Source organism: Oenanthe melanoleuca, chromosome 5, assembly GCF_029582105.1.
Source record: "Oenanthe melanoleuca isolate GR-GAL-2019-014 chromosome 5, OMel1.0, whole genome shotgun sequence".
Taxonomy (NCBI): Eukaryota; Metazoa; Chordata; class Aves; order Passeriformes; family Muscicapidae; genus Oenanthe; species Oenanthe melanoleuca.
The window spans coordinates 1,108,732-1,126,227 of record NC_079339.1 but is presented as its reverse complement, the minus strand read 5'-3'; the positions used below and the strand labels follow the sequence as shown (position 1 = coordinate 1,126,227).

Here is a 17,496-nt window from a genome sequence, read left to right as displayed (position 1 = left end):
AATCTTAAAGGAAAGGTTAAGCTTAAAGCTGGCAGACCCCAAATCACAGCTTGCAGATCTTTAGGATTGTATTCTTGACAAAAAAAAGGAAGAATCTGTGAAAACTGGATATTCAAAAAAATAAAGGTTAAAAACACAAAAAGCTTCTGCAAAACCACAGTACCTTTTTTAAACCATATGAAAATGCAGATTCATACTACTTAAATAAATATGAAACTAATGTGTTCTGATATCAGCTCATGAAGGTTTAGATTCTGGGGATCTGGTGGGTTTTCTGCTTTGCTTTTTTCAAATGCACATTAGTCAATAACTGGATTTTCATGGTTTCTCACAAAGGAAAACAGCATGTTCATGCATATTAAGATAGGATTTAAATTATCTGGGGATTTTGTACAAATTAGACTAAGCAACATAAAAAGATACAAAAACACTGTAACAACACTTTCAAGGGATTTGTTTATTTTTGGTTTACAAACAAAGGCACCCAATATTTCTGTTTATGTCTTATAAAAGCTCACAGATTTAGCATTTGTTTCTGAACATCTGTTCCAACAGCAGAGAAAAACATTACAGGAAAATGTAATTTTTTTCCTGGTCCCCAATTTAAATACCACCAACAGTTCAGTGATAATGTTGTTTCAGTCTGTTCCTCTTCCTATTTAACCAGCTGATACCCCTCCTGTAACCTGCCAGTCAAAACACTGAGTCTGCCTTCGTGGACCAAAATATAGTTCCAGTATATTTCTGACCAACATCCTTTATGTGCAACCACTGGGGTGAAGAACTGCAGGAGGACAGGGCTCCCCATATGAAAAAACCCAATAGCTCCAGGTAGAATTTCACAGACTGACCACAGGGAGTGACAAAACCAGCAGAATTAATGTGACACTGAATCTACTGTCAGTTCAATAAGGTGACTGATGAATGGGTGTAAAATACCAATAGGGCACAGAACAAGTCTCCAAAGAGGGGAAAAATGAGTTTCTAAATTGGCAAATGTTAGTGTAGAGGTTAAATAAGCTTAGGCTTAAAGTAATCTCTTTCTTTGTTATTTATCCAAAAGAGTAAATTTCTAAGCAGTGTCTTGGACCAGAAGTAATCAGTTCATTGGCTTCATAGTTTCTCTCAGTATTAACAAATCAACATTAGAAGTATCATGTTATCATGTTCATATATTATGTTTATAGTTAGAAACAACCAAAATTCCTCCATGGATTGTTTCACAGAGTAACTTCCAGAGTGTGATGTACTTATCCTTAGCAAACTTCAGCCACGTGCCAACATGGGAGCAGGGCTGTCACTGGACATTGATGGATGTCAGTGCACATTTATGCCCCTCTGAATAAAGTCTGTAATTCAGGAATGCTTCAGCATACTTTCAGGTCTAGTGAGACACTTGGGGAGGCAGCTAAAAATGTCATACACCTACTGCATCTGTTCAAGTGTAACATCTCCAAGCACAGAAGCCTTAATTGATTCCAGCCACAGTCAGAGGTCTCTCACACAAGGTGTGGTCCTAGACCATTCAGGCTTTTCATCACTACCTTTATATATACACCAGTAATTTTAAAAAGGAATTACAGCTCAACTACTTACTACAGAATATTTAGCTTCAACAAGGAAGCCATTATCTTTTCAAAATGAGACATACACCTGCAGGAAAGGTGTTCTCTTCAAAGTAAGAGTTTTTAGAAGAATAGCAAAATAAGTTCTTTACAAATTTAATTCAATAGGACAAAAAACTACCAAGGGCAAGTATAATGTAGTTCTTGTGTAATTATTTGCCTTTCTTTCCAGGCAGATTCAAGAACAAATTCATCAGTACAAACTGATTTGAATGAACAACACTGGGCAAGGGTGCTGGTCAGTGCATGAATCAGAGGAACACTACAGTGTTCTCAAATCTGTGCAACCAAAATTTACAGGGAGCTTCATGTATTGCCTTGGATTAAAGTAACAAGGATTTGATCTTTTTTTACAACTTGCCATTTTTACAAATGTCTTTCTTACTGAAACAAACAGAAAACATGCAGAAAAAAGACCCCAACATATTTCTTCAGGTTTAAACCTAATAATTTAAGGTAATGGAAGAACTGTTAACATCTATTCATTTTGGAGCAAGGTGCATCTTATTCTGCTTGCCCAGTGAAATGAGGTTTTACAAGGGCAGGGTTGAGAAAGTGTGCTTGTGCATTGGTGTTGCCCATGCATCAAATTTAATAATTTTTTCAAAATCTCTGAACTGTTAATTCTTGAAGTATTTGCTAACATTGCTTACAGCCAGAAAACAGGTGTATCTCTTAATGAAAGTCTACAGTTTGTCTAGCTACTATGACCAGCAATATAAATAGCAACCAAGCATAATAAATTCCTTTTCATTACATTTACCCTTTCAAGTCAGAAGTGCTGGCTCTGTGTTCTCAATTAAAAAAAAAAAATCATTAAAAAGAAGACAGTCAATGACTTTATTTGCCCCTCTCTGGGTAACACTTCCTTTTGTCTGCTCAATGCAAGGATCAATTCTGCTTTCAGAGTAGCAAATTGTTCATGCCAACACAAATGCAGAGTGGACACAGCCAGGTTCAAGCACAGAACCAAATCACAAAGTGCATTCTGAAGCCCAGATATACAAAAGGCCTTTCAGTAAATAAGGAAAGTTGGTTCATTTTTTAATTTGTTTTTTTTTTTTTTTTTAAAGCAAAGGAGGCACCATCGTTGCATCCCTACTTTGAGGGAAGGGAAGAAGTGGCAAAACCTAAAGACAAATTACAAAAGTTCTCAATTGTTTTATTTCAGGAGATCCAGAGTCATTTGTACACTTTTGCAACTTGCAAAACCCTTTGCAATTTAGAAGAATTTCAAATAAATAGGTCTACAGCAACTAGTATCTACTATGCCAATATTTATCTTGCTCAATGTGGAGTACAACTTAAAAGAAAAGAAATCACGTTAAGGCAGATTCTGATCAAACACGTTCCAAATTGCACAGTTATGTTGGTCAGTGGTCTAATGTCAGGTCAAAGAGTTAAAGGTATCTAAATGCTTTTCTAAGCCAATTCAGTGTGGCACTTGCCCTTTTGGTTTGCTCTGTTTCCAGGAAGATACACAGCTAACGTTACAAATACCATACCGCTTATTTCAATTAAAAATGAAATTATGCTTCACGAAATGTGAGATGACTACATGGTACAGGGTTTGTGCAGTTAGACCACCAGATGCATAGATGTCCTAATGCTAAATCCTCTTGCTCAGTATCTCATTGTACTGGAGGCTCTGAAGTAGGAGAGGAACTTGTAACACAGACTGACCACAAAGTACCAGATGTTCCTTGCCATCTGTGACCTGGCGATGAAGATGCGCCAGATCAGGATCACCAGGATCGTGTTGAAGCCGTAGCGAATGTTCCTTAACCTGGGGACAAACAAAAGCCATCACTGGGGGCCAACAAAGGACAAACACTCTGAGGAAAAAGCAACACTCTAACAGTTAACTCCTGCTGTAGAACACAATTTGTCTATTCATCTCAAGACACATTATGAGTAATGACAAAAGTGAGTAATAAACACTGCTGAAAAGCAGAATGAAAAACCAAGGAGCAGACCACCCGTGTACTTCTGCTTTAGAGCTGCTTGGTGCAAACCTCCTGAAACCAACATCACATTGCTAACTTACCTACAGAAAGCTGCCAACCAAAAAAATATTTAACACTCTGAACCTCCTTTCTCCCCACAATGTATTTAAAACTTCTGAAATACACAGAAATAACTCCAACTGCCATTAATGACAAGAACAAGGAAAAAACCAAACCACCTCACCCCATCATAAGAACTCAGATTTTCCAGACATTTCCAGCCAAGGAACCCAGCCTCTTCACTGCAATTTTAAACTGCTTCCTTCTCAAGGAACTATATTTAAAGTGTAGGATAAACTGAGTGACCTTTTAGAGCAACTGTGCTTTTTAGCAATCTTCTCACACATAGAGATGGAAGCTTCAAGAAAAACAGCAACCAGAATTTGCTCAGATTTCTCAGAAACGGAACAATCTCTTTGGCTTAGTAGATTATGACAATTTCTATTTTAAAGGCAGCTCTTTTTAGGGAAATACTGCCTTTATCTTGTTTACAGGTAAGGCTGGATTGCTTTACAAATCTTATTTTCAGAGAAAAACTGTTTAAATGTGTGTGCTACAAAAGCAACACTTTTCCACTTGAGGAACAAATCTACCCAGTGGTTCCCTGGAGAAAAATGTCCCCTGGGCTGCCAAATCTGGTTAATACTAAGGCAGTGGACTCCATGTGCAGATTAGAGTTAAGAACTAGGTGGTAACAAAAGAGACCAAATTAATACCTCAAAGTAAATGTAAGTCAGAATCTAAACCTCTTGCTAAACAATCCACTTACAAACTTCAGAGCTGGGGGCAGCCAGAGGCTGCTCCAACACAAACACAAGGTTTTCTCGTGTCATTTTCACCATGATCCTCTGCACAAAAAACAGCAACTATGTGATCATTTCTATGCACTTCTTAATGGCATCTAAATAGAAATTTTAAAAAACACTCAAACAAAACAACCCAGAAGGGACACCTGCTTGGCTTTTTCCACAATTATCACAGATACTATCTTTCAAAAGTGTTTTTGTCATTTTAACATACACCAAACCCCTCCACAGCTGCCAGTTCTTGTCTTAAGAATGACAACACAATTCACAACCTGGATTGTTTCTCTTTGTGCTGTCAGGATTGCAGATGTGATGTAGCATTGCAGAACAAGACGATTTTTACTTCACTCTTAAAAAAGACAAATCAGAAAGTCTACAGCTGCCTTGATGAATCAGCCAAGAACAGAAAAAGGGCAACTGCACTAATAGAATCTGGACAGTCCCAATCCATCCAAATGGCAGGAATTAAGCTAGAGAAAAGGCTAGAGGAGGTGATCTAGAGCACCAACACCAAAGTGCAGAGTGTCTGCCTGTTTATTCCCTTGCCTCTAAAGATCATTCCCAGGACAGCTACTGTCCTGTTGAGCCTGCCCAAGGAGCCATCTGACTGCAACCACAGACCTCTGACCTTCCAAAAGATACTCGGGTACAATCAAAAACCCAAATCAAAATTACAGCATCCACACCAGTGGTCCCAGACTGATAGCTATTAACTCTGGGAGCAACCCTGGAGTGCTTTAGAAAATGCTTCAGACCACTGGACTGGAACAGAAGAATTGTAGAGAACCTAAATATTTGCTATTAAGAACAATTAAGTCATTACACGGAAAATCAAACCTGGACAAATGCAAGGCACAGAAAACATGAAATTATAATAAAATTTTAAAAATTAAGATGATACTTACTTATTTAAGTGTTTCCTAGCTGCAGGGAGGCCTGACATTTCTTCATTCAGCACATATTTCTTTGTTCCCAGGCAGTAATTTTCCATATATTCTGCCCAGTGGAGTTGTCGAACATCAAAATTAAATGTCTGCGTGAGAGAAAAGCTTCCACTGTCAGTTGCCTAAAAATTCACCTCTACATAATTTAAATGAAAATAAAATGTCCTTATTCCAGATAAATCAAATTTGGCTTTGACACAAGAAAGTTATCCTGTCCTTAATCCTAGAAGCAGTCCAGATTTAGGCTCCATTTCTGGTTTAGCCACCAGATTCTGACATCATCTCTTCCAAATTTCAATCATTTCATGCCTTATTTTCCCTCCTCAGCAGTAACACTTTTCTTCACTTCTCAGTTTTCCCATTTCAACTGTCTGTAAGGAATTCCATTCTGAAAATAACTATTTACTAGTATGTTATTTATTTTTAAGCAACCAGATCATTTGAATGTGCTCTAAAATAAACACTGCTCTGTGCCAAGTTCACTGTTTGGTAAGTGCAGGGTTCTGGTAGCTGTGCTTAGAGTTATACAGTTATATTTTAAATACAACCATCTGAGTGCCTTCTGCAGGAGAGAATATCACTATGATGAATTTGATACACAAGTTTTTTTACTGATGTATTAACTTCCTCATCTCAAGATTCTATAGTACCAGTGTTTAACTCCCAACAAAATGCAGCAATTTGAAAATACTAACAGTTCAAAGCTCTGGTGTTGGGCATTTTGCTTTTCAAATTTTTCCTGAACTCAAGTTTCTAGGAGGAGGCAAGAGGACAGGAAGGGGTGGAAATACCATCATCACAAGAATCACCAAAAGCTATTTTATTTCCTACTTTTAGACAGCCGATTTAGAAATCTGGCAGCTTTTCTGGAATCTAACTACTGAACTGATTCTGGAAAACACTTCAGTAGCAAAGACATCTTAAGAATGACAAAACTGTTCCAAATGCATAAGGGAATCTGAGTTTTTAGAACTGTAACTGGTGATTTTTATTCTGCTGAATATTTACCAACAAAGCCATAGCAGAAGGGAAGTTTCAATTCAATTGGAGCACCTGAGCCATTGTTGGTGGAGGAGGTGGGAAAAATTAGGAGCAAAGTTAAACCTGAGAAAAAAAACAACTTTCCCTTCTCCCTCAAACTGACATCCTTGTTTCATCTCCTCAGGTCACTGGTGGAGCTTTTCCCACATCTGACAGGACCTCCCAGCACCCTGCAGTGCTGAGTTCCTCCCAGGTGAGCTGCACATTAGCCCAGGTCCTTATCCAATCCTGGCTGCTGAGCTGCTCCCCTCCCAGTGCCCATGGCCCCAGCACACAGCCACTTGCCTTTTTGTCTTCTGGGGTCAGCTGGTTCATCAGCATAGTCATGTTCTCAGTGCTCCAGGTCCAAGAATTGCTTGTGAAGTACTCTAAAAACATCATGGACTTATGAAGACGTGTTATTGTCTTCATCATCCTGCAATCCGAGGTGTGGGATGGACAGGTTACAGGGGGAAGGACTGGCTCAAATAATCAAATATACAATAAAGTTTTTTACCCTCCAGCCCCCCACCCCCATCTCAAAAAATCCCATCTTGCTCCATACCTAAAGCATTTTGTATTACATCAATAGGATATTTCTGCATAGTATTGAAGTGAACTTTGGCTGTCCAATTTCTGCACAGAACCAGAAATTATCACAGTTCTTTTTTTTCCTAATCCTACTTCCCAGTGCAATAGTAAATTACCATTTCTTTTTTATTAAGGGGAACAATATGTTGTCTTCTGTTAGTAACTCTTAGTTTGGGATAGGGAGATGGAACCCTTTTCCCTTTAGCACACTGGAATATTTAGAGTGTGACTTGACAGAAGTCTCAAACTGCACAGAGCAGAATGTCTGTGCAGAACCTCCCCTTAAACAAGGGAGGAAGTTGCCCTGATCTCCCTGCACATTGTGCAAGGCCACATCCCTGTAACAGAACAGAGGTTTTCATCATGGTTACTGAGAGATCAGGGCTTAAAATCACCAGCAGCAAAGTGCAGCAAAATTTTTAAGGGCACAGAGAGATCACAGCATATCATGTTCTAGGCTACTTCAAAATATGCAGAAATACCTTCCATCATCCTTTATTATGCAGAGAAAGAAACTCTATAAAATCATCACTTGTAAGACAGAGAAATTATGTTATAAGGATCAATTTGGGCAAGTTGCTCTTTGAACATATCATCTGAAGTAGCCCAAAAAAAAGAGTGACAGTCATCTGGCTTCTCAGATGCAAAGCTTCCACATTTATGACAAGAAAATTGTTTCAAGTGTCTCAGTGTTAGAGATGGCCACTCAATTTTAATAAGTGCTAACTAGTACCACATGGTCTAATGCTATTGAATTCCTGCTTTGGATGCTCAAAGCATTTAAATCTCACAAAAATGGAAAACTACTTCCAATTTGATCCTTATAGCAAGACAGTGATCATTTCAAGCACAGTGGTAGAGGGAGGGAGGCAAAGAAAGCAGAACCCAGTACTAACAGGAAACACTTTTCTGGAGGTAAATTTTGCCAACAAAGATCATAGAAGCAATAAAAGCAAACTTATTTTTCTCTGAAAGCTGCCTTGATGCATTCATACTTGTAGAAGGCATACAGCACATTGTCCCAGAAACTCTTCCGAAGAAAGTATTTCGTATTGCATTAGTATCCCTTACTGTCACTAGCAGATGGTATTTCAGTATCTAAAACATTAAAATTTCCTCTTTTTCTTCTCATGGAATGGAGCAACACAAACCACAGAGATCACTGAAAAAATGTAATCTCTAAAGCACAAAAAGCATAAATAATTTTTCAAACCTCATAGGAATACATCTACTAATTCAGAACTGTCTTTAAATGTTAGACCACCAGCTGATTTTATTACTAAGCACCTCTAAGAGCTTTCAAACATCAGCTGGGCAAGGTGGCACCAGTGGGGGCTGAGCTGAACTGGAGCTCCTCTGATGCAGAAATAATTGGGAATATAAACACTGCATCCAAAACATATCCTGTGCAAACAAGAATAAACTGAATGGGAAAAAAAAGGGATGTTAGTTATGTTAAAAATTAGGAAAATAACTCAAAACTTGGAAAGCAAAGAGCTCACTGGCCAGATAAGCCAAAAAGACCTCAGAGCTAAAAGCCTGGTTAAATCAGTGCCAAGCAGCATTTAAGCCCTTTTGCAGAGCTCTGTCCACTGACAGTCTGAAGATTATTTAACCTGACTTGTCCTTTTGAACCTTCCCAGTCTGTGTCCTTATGCTAAGCTGGACCAGCAGCTGAATTTTAGAGTGCTTTGACTGCTACAGTTTTAAAGACCTTGTGCCTCTGCTAAATACTAACTGAGCAAATGAATACCTGATTAGATAAGTGTATATTTTGAGCTTGTTTCTGAACACTGACATTGTTTTTCAATCTTTAAAAAAAATTAAAAAACCAAACTAAATTTAAACTAATGCAAAGACTCTGCTGGGATTCTTTTTGTCTCTGCTCATGGATATGATTTTAGAGCTTAGCTAAGCCGATTACAGGGGAAAAAAAATAAAAAGCTTAAAAGAGGTTTTTCTCCCTCCCTCCAACTCAAATTGGATTTAGTGACTGACCACAGAACCAGCTGATTCAACTCATCAAGGAAAAAATTGTTTTTCTTTGTAGGGTTAACTTCTTTCTCTACCAGCCAAAAGAATCTAATTCTCCACATTATCTCAGCTGCCCAATCAATGACAGGACCAAGTTTCTCTGTGACACTTTGCTGGTTTGCACTAAATCAACAGGAAACTACACCTCTCTTTGAGGGGAGGAAAAAGCAGCCTGGTGACATTGAGAGATGCCAGCAATGAGTGTCCTTTAGTGAACACTTAGCTCTGACAGACTAAGCTTTAACTTCAATTAATATTCACCATATTCCTCCTGTGAATGGCAACACACACAACTCAAAACCCAGCACAAAGTCACACAATGGAACTTCATCCCTCAGCATGAAGTTCTGAAGGTTACTTATTCCAAAGACTGGATACAAGCCATCAATATCAACACCAAATATAACCAGCCAGTACAAGAGCAAGCATTGTATCACACCTCCTTCCTCAGCTGAAGGCAGAAAACTGCCAGCCCTGATGACCAACTCACAGAAATGAGCATTAGCAGCAGGAGCCAGGCTGGGTGACTTTCACCCAGGCTCAAGGTACAATTTTGCCTCCTGCTTTTGCAGTCCTTACTGCCATCAAGACCAAGCACATCACAGGAATTAAAGTTTAAGCAAATTAATTCAATTATCCATAATTGTGGGCTTGTTCCTATACCAGACAATTGAAAGTGACCTGGCTTAAACTGTAACTACAATCTAAAGAAGTCTTACACACAACCCATTGTCTCCAGGTTAAAAACAGTCCTGGCTGATCCCTCAGTGGATCTATAGGCTGCCAGTCTGCAGTCCCTGCAGAAGCATTACAGGTAATTACTTTTTAATAAAGACTCCTCTAAAAAAAAAAAAAAAAAACAAGCTTTTAGATTTGTCTTTGTTCACAGTTTCACCTGTGAATTGTGAACTCTAAGACACTACTGAATTCTTATCTTTCCAGCAGCTCTGTGGTTGCTGTGAGCACACAATTTAAGCACTGTGAAGAGATAAAAATGTATTGATCTATTTAACATGATTATGCTCCTGACTCATTTGTGGTTGGTAAGACAGTAACTACACAAAAGGTGCTTCCAGTTTTAGGAAGCTTTAGATTGAAAGGAGAGATGTAAAAGACCTAATTTCACACCTCCCTCCATACATCAGCCACACCTTTGCTTTCACTTTCTAAGAAGCAGGAACTGAAGAATTGCTGCAGAAACCTCTGAACAACAACTTTAAATATTTCATAAATATTTCACACGCTATTTTCTCAGAGCAGCTGGGGAGATCTGCTTGGTGTGCATTTTTAAAGGCTTTAACATTTCAAATATACCAAACTGCTTTTAAATAACACACAGTTCTGTCATGCTAAGCACTATGCAAAGTTACAGGAGCAAACTAGACCTTGATTAAAGGCAATTAGACAACTAATAAGCTTTTCTATGCAACTAAGTATAAGCTACTAACAACACTACCTTTAAATTTTGATGCTCAGGTTTATCACCACTATTTACAGAATAACACAATGCTAGAGCATTTTTTACTTTAAAATATTAAATCTTCATTGTGCCAGTCTTTTTTGTACATGTTCTTACTATACAAATTTGGAAGAAATATTATATAGGTTATTTCTTCCTTCCCTTACCTGTTAATATTATCAGAGAATCGTTAAATTCAAGACACCTTCAACTAGATGCAAAAACAGCAAAAAGATTTCCATTTCATCAAAAACATGGCTTCCACAAGTGAGGTGCAAAAGAATGACTTCACATTGCAGAAAGATTACAACAGATAAGTGCTTTGAAAATAGGAAGATTTTTGGTTTTAATTTTTATTATTATCAACATAATCATTTAGTTCTGAAGGATCACAGACCTGATCTGTTTCTAATTTCTTCTACTTGATAAAAATTTTCATTCAATTGCACATTATCCTAATGCATTGCTCAATATCCTAATGGTATGACAAGAGTGCAGTTAAACCTGCACAGTGATTTCATTACTTATTTTTTCTTGCATTGTACAAAATGGAGATTTAAGTGTACTCAGCACAGAGAGGGCAAGCACTCACCCATGTAAAGGCAGGCTAGCAGAGTATTTGTATTTTCTTCTGCTGATTTTATTACATTTCTACTTTACTGCTAAATCACAGTGGAAAAGGTTAAATTTTTAAAGAAGCCAGTCCTCCTTCACTCAGAACAGCACTGTATTGAGTTTAAGAATATCCAATAGTGTTTCCAAGCCTTTAGAAGCTTCTGAGTACATGCTACCTGGTAATTAATACCATTCTACCAATAGACAGAACGACCACAGCAACAGGAGTACACCCCTCCAGCCCAGCAGCTAAAGCAGCTTCAGAGGTTTGTCTCAAAATTCTTGTATTATTCAACAACACTACCTTGTTCCATTAGGATTCAACACTGCACATCTTCCTGCATCAAAGTATTCATTTGCTTTTACTGCTCCTGTTGCAGGCTCCCATTCTTAAATGCTTTACAAAGAGAGAGGAGTGCTGCCTAATGAAAGTTGCATTCCTGTAAATGGGCTGTGTAGCCAGTTTAAAGCTGTGACTGAACAATAACTTGGTTTAGTTCAGTCTGCCATCTCTTCTCCAAACTGGAATCTTGTGCATCATAGGAAACTCATCCAATCACTGTTATAGTAAGCTAAGTAGGAATACTGATATCAGTGAAAAATTATTTTCTATTCTGTAAAGTATTAATGCCACCAATTGTACCAGCAGTGATCAAAGTCCTAAATTTCATCTCTAGACATCACAGAAGACAGGAAACTCCAGGAAAAGATTCAACACTCCCAGTGTCAGAATATAAAACTAAGCTGAATATTCTAAACAGCATGATTATTCACAGCCTCATTTTACTCCCACTGGTCAAATACTCAGCAGAGCAGCTGCCTTTCAAAGCCTGACAGGATTCTGGCAGCACTCCTTCCCAGCCATGCACAAGACAGGACATTGGCATTTATAGAGTAACTATTTTAGGGAGGGATGAAGTTTTCATATCTGTCAGGGAATTTCTATCAATTTTTATTAAAAATAACTTGAAAAATGGAAGAGAACCTAGAAGCTAGGATGTTTTATGTACAATACCTTCTTTAGAGTTGAAAATCTTAAAACTATTTCATGTGGGAGGATTATTATACAGGCACAGCTGACTGCCACTGCTCTAAGTATGATCCTGTTGCAGCTAAGAGGTTTTCCCCTACCAACCATTTACACAGCTCCTTTCTACTCATCCAGTGCTGTGTTTCAGAGCTTTCACCCTCCTCCTAAGACAAACCTAGGCTACAGGACAACAGATGGATACTCATTTGTGTCAAAACACTGTCACCACAGTGGAGGCAAATGTTTGTGAAAATATAACATAAGCCACGAGTTAAGGTCATATGGCTTGGTAAATCTGAAACAAAATGAAGTGGTACCTTATATTGCTTCTACATGGTTTAGTTCAGCCTGTTATTTTCACCATTTTAGTTAGCCAAATGCTAGCCTGAACATTATAAACTGAATGGAATGTTGAGATGATACAAAGCAACACAGCAGGTCAATTTGTATCATCTACAGAAATAATCTGCAATTAAAAGCTCATTTCCCCATTCCATTTTCAGTTTATAAAAGCAACAACCACCTTAACACAAGCCACTTCCTCGAGTTTAATGACAGACTAGCATTCTGATCCAAGACATGCCTTGGAAAGCATTGCTAAGCCAGTCATTAAACTCTCCAAAATGCAGCCACTGGATTCTTATTGCTTAGTTAGTAAACCTAGCCAGTGCCCAGGCCATGTCTTCTTTACTAGTCTCCACCACCTTATGGGCAAGATATTTTTAGCCCTGTGCCTCTTACCGTGGTTTCCGACCTGTCAATATGAGCAAAACATCATAGAAAAAAGTCACTAGAAAGGTCTCTGCACACCGCCAGTGATACAACAGGGGGCTGGTGGAGAGCTTAAACTCGGGTATTCTTGTTACATTGTCTAATGGATACAGCTTGTAACTGTTACTCATCAAGTATTCTGTGGGAAAAAATAAGGATCAACACATTTTTAGTATTTATTATCCAAGAACAAACATCACTCGTTCTATAGCTCTTAATTCTCTTTGCCTTGACTGCTCAAACCCCTAAACTATTCAACACAAAAACATTCTCATTTTTGCTAGAAAGTTCAAAGTCACTTTGAATCTGAGGACCTGTTCTCAGGAAAAAAAAAGGTTGAGTTTTAGTCACAAAACATTCAAGGAAAGAAAAAATACCAAAAAACAAAATAAGACCAACAGACATCACAGTGTAAGCACAGCTTGGTTTAAAAGTCAGAGGAACAAACAAGGCAGAGGCAGTCACCATTACCTTGGGCTTCTTCCAGTAATCCTGAGGTAGGTATCATAGAGGAATGCTGGGGCCTTATGGCTCACAGCAATCCAGTAATGATATAAAAGGTGATTGGAAGTTAGATTTACATTGGGCCGTCTGAAGGCCTGTTCGAGAGGGTTCCTCTTGAACGTGGAAATTACATGGTATTCTGAGAAGAGAAGTTGCACAACAGCTTCGATAGTCACCATGTAAAATGTAATGTTTCTCACAGCACATTACAGGGTACAGCATCAACAGCACTGTCTCATTCAAACAACCACCCTAACTCTTCCACAATGCACAGAAAATAAAAGCTTTTAACTCAAAATACTATTGAAGTGGTTCTTATTACAATCAAGAGGTGGTTTATACCTTCACCTTCAGTACCATATTTTATTGTAGCTTCTCTCTTTCTGTTCCTGTTCCCTGCTTTAGAAGTTGGTGGTTTCAAACACTGACAGCAATTTCAGTTTATAGAGTGAGTAAAGCTATTTAAATAGTCATCTATATTTCACGAAGAGGGTTATTCTGATGGCTTGTGTGAAGAATTTTAAAACAGACTGAGGACTCTGCAGACACCTGAAGCAATTTGAAGTGACATTTTCAACCAATTTATCCAAATTTAGGCATTAAGAAAAAAGGAATTAAGGTGGGACTCCGTGAGAAATTCTTGATAACACCTGTAAATTCAGTACACAACAGATACTGCAGGAGCAGGGTCTTGAAAAGTTATGTGGAAATTCACCTCTCCTTTTACTTTTCTCTTACAATTTTATGCTGTTGTTTATAGACAGCACTTAAATACCCTGATTCAAACTGGGATATAAGTGAAGTCAACAATTTTACATGTTTAATTGAAGCAATACTGTTTGCAACTACAGATCCATGTAAAACAAGCAAAAGCAAGTAAAATAGATTTAAGTATTGAGGTTAACTGAAAGAAAAAAAAATAATTGGAGTTTCAGAACTCAATTTCTAAAAACACTGAAAACTAAGACATGGTTTTACTATGCCAAACAGCTTGCATTGTTCTTTATAACAAACTATTACAAAGCTGTTGGCCTGTGGGTTACATCCTAATCAGGATATCTTAGAGTTGAAAATAGGTGATCATATTTCCTTACAGGCTACTCTTCCCTGCAGATGAACTGTTGAAGTGACATGCAACAATCTGAATATTAAAAAAGCCACCTCAACCAACAATCAACTTAAGCCAAACACAAAGAGCTACACAAGGACAAAACTATTACCAGACCTCTCAATTATACAGATGTAAAATCATTTAATTGTGGGCTGCTTATTCATATGTTTTTTCATAAGTATTTATTGACATTAGCATTACACCCAGCATCACTACTGATCTCTGAGCAACACTTCTCTCCACACACTGTGGATTAGGTCATGGCAGCAGCAGAAAAATCAGCTCTCCCATAGTTTAAGTTATAATGGAATAAGAGTAACAAAAAAAAAAAAAAAATACTAATAAGAACCAGATGAAATGAAGGCTGCAGCGGGGGAGAGAATTAACAGTAGAAGCTAATGAGAAAGCACAATTCCCTGCAAAACTGAGAGGTATGGCTAAAATACCAGTTTCAAAAATAGAAATGCATTATGGTTTACTGATTATAACCTATTTGACTTTTTTTTGTATTAAGGCTAATGAGAAAAAAGAAAATGGCATACCAACTTCACTCCAGTGGAAAGGATTGGTGCCACCTGTTGTACAGTTATACACCATGACTTTTCTTGGTCTGGGAGGAAAAAAGATTAAAAGAGCAAGTTTGAAGAAAAACAACCTTTTTTAAAACAAAGACTACCGAAGAGATGCCCAAAGTTATCCTTTCCCTCAACAGTATCATTTATATCAAGCAGAAAGCATCAGTCTCATGGTCAATTTTTTTGCTATAGCATCTTTCAGTTTTTTCTCCTTCTTTAATTGTCCTATTTCTTTTACTTCAGAGAGGGCATCACCCACATTATTGCAGGCTTCACTGATTACAAACAAGACCCAGGAAAGAATTTTCAGACATAAACTCATAATATCAGTAGGAGATGCTTCCTCTGGCATGAGCAAGTTACTCTTTGAGAGACTAACGCTGTCAGATTCCCTTGTCCTGAGGGAACAGCAGGACACTGATGAGGATTTCAACACAAGAGTGGTTTACTAAATACACAATCCCATTTCCAAATATTCAGCACTCTCTTCTGTCACCATTTATACCTGTTAATTGCAGAATACCAGGCTGCAGCGAGTGTTGTATTGACAACAACATCAATTGGGACAAGATCTGCTAATGCATCGTTGGAAGCTCTCATTGTTCGAAGAATTCCTTTTCCTGCCTTGAAGAACAAAACAACACAGACACAACAGCCAGAAGTAAAACATATGAAGCTTTTCTGCCTTCCAAAAGGAGGGGGGGAAATTAAGTATATCCATGACTTACAGCAATGAAGATACCACTAGGTCCATTGAAGTTATCAATCCAACCCTATTAGGAAAGGGGAGAGGGAAAGGATTTGGTTACAGTATACTGAAATCAGCAGCTTCAAGTGAAAACTTGAGCAATTTCTACATGTGTTAAGGGGTGGAGGAAAAGGAGACCAAAGAGAAGGAAGATTTTTAATTCCATATCACTAAGCAAAGTTCTTCCATAGCAAATTCTGGTGAAGTAACAAGTAACTCAGACAAGAGATCTACATGCAGGACACCATGGTCCTTCTGAGAGAGATGCTTATTTATTTCTTAGTGAATGAACTGCAATTGTCCATAAAAATATGTTCATCTTCAAAGTATTCAAGCTAGTCTAAAAATACTAGCAACACAGGTGTTTTTCATCTGTCAACCAAAACACATTCTTGCTCAGCTTTGATGACAGTATTTAGACACTGTACACTGTTCTCAGTCATCCAGAAGCAACCAAGACACAACTTCATGGTCCAAGAGCTTTTCCTCCATGAAGGACACTGGATAAAGAGGCTCCCAGTGTGTACTACAGCCCACAGCAAGGTGGCCAGGTGACAAGCCAGGGACTTACAGGAAAAGGCTCCTTCCAGCTGGCACCAATGATGGATGGCCTCACAATGGCAATGTTTAAATTTGCACCTTCCTCCTGCACCACGGATTCAGCTAAGGCTTTCGTGTATGTGTAGGTATTGGGTCTTTTGCCTAACAGCTTAGGAGTGATATCATTCACTAGGTCATCATCCATCCACCTAAAGGAACAAAACAAGAAGCAAGGGTCAATTACTGCATGCTGCTTCACTGGGGAGGTGGGCTGTGAAATGGTTACTGTGACTGTTTTTTAATCATTTAAAGAAAAAGGGACACAAGTTTCTCAGAAAAACAGAGGATTGGAACATTCAGTGTCCATCCAATGAAGCATACTGGCATTGATTTTTTTTGCCCTGGTAATTAATTTATAACAGAGCAAGCAGCACACTCCTTTACAATAACCCAAATTCTGCCAACCAGGTTCTCAAAGATGGAGTGCAGACACAGCAAATTAGTCTTTGGAACATTATGATCTACAAACTGATACCACAATGGAGTCCCATTTTCATTACTAGCATCCCCTCCACCTTTGTGGTGGTGAGCAACCACACACCACCCCTGAAGCAAACTGGTCAGCATTTCTCCCTTTAAATTAGTTAAATCTCACCATTTCATCTTGCTTCCCAGTTCATATTAAAAATACAATAACCTTCAGTCATAGCTCAAGTAAGATGTGCCCTGCAACTACTGCTACTTTGGTGTTCTTCACTGCAAAACAAGATTTGAATTTTATTTGCCTTGGTCTCTTAGTCACAGAAATGGAATTTATTGTTTTTCACCAATGTCACGTTAACAAAGTGGACATTCATCTGATTCCTTTCATGAAAGGAACAGGGTAGGAAGAGGGGCAGTGAAGACCAGAGATCATTCTTTTATAATTTTACAAAAGCCTCCCCTCAGGAGTTCTAAAGTACACACAGCTGTCCCTGCCCACACCAAACAGTTTAAATTACATTTGTCTCTTTACAAGTCAGATACTCCAAAATATGACTGTTTTGCAATTTCTCCTTTTTAAGTGTATTTAAAAGTCAACATTATAAAAAAAGGCTGGCTCAAAGTGCATTCTAGG

The 17,496-nt window shown here is 38.2% G+C and overlaps 1 protein-coding gene across 5 annotated transcripts in view; it reads right to left on the bottom strand.

Moving 5' to 3' along the window:
- Window positions 1-442: 442 nt before the first annotated feature.
- The window catches only part of FAR1 (fatty acyl-CoA reductase 1), a 33,549-nt gene continuing 16,495 nt past the window's right edge, over window positions 443-17,496 (bottom strand). For all 5 annotated transcript variants that reach the window (XM_056491910.1, XM_056491911.1, XM_056491914.1 and 2 more), the window contains 8 exons: window positions 16,411-16,588; window positions 15,820-15,864; window positions 15,597-15,715; window positions 15,059-15,126; window positions 13,373-13,544; window positions 6,708-6,837; window positions 5,343-5,470; window positions 443-3,411 (listed from right to left, as the gene is read on the bottom strand). In XM_056491910.1, coding sequence (XP_056347885.1) covers window positions 3,249-3,411; window positions 5,343-5,470; window positions 6,708-6,837; window positions 13,373-13,544; window positions 15,059-15,126; window positions 15,597-15,715; window positions 15,820-15,864; window positions 16,411-16,588 — 1,003 coding nt within the window. In that variant the 3' untranslated portion in view covers window positions 443-3,248. The remainder of the gene's footprint in view (window positions 3,412-5,342; window positions 5,471-6,707; window positions 6,838-13,372; window positions 13,545-15,058; window positions 15,127-15,596; window positions 15,716-15,819; window positions 15,865-16,410; window positions 16,589-17,496) is intronic.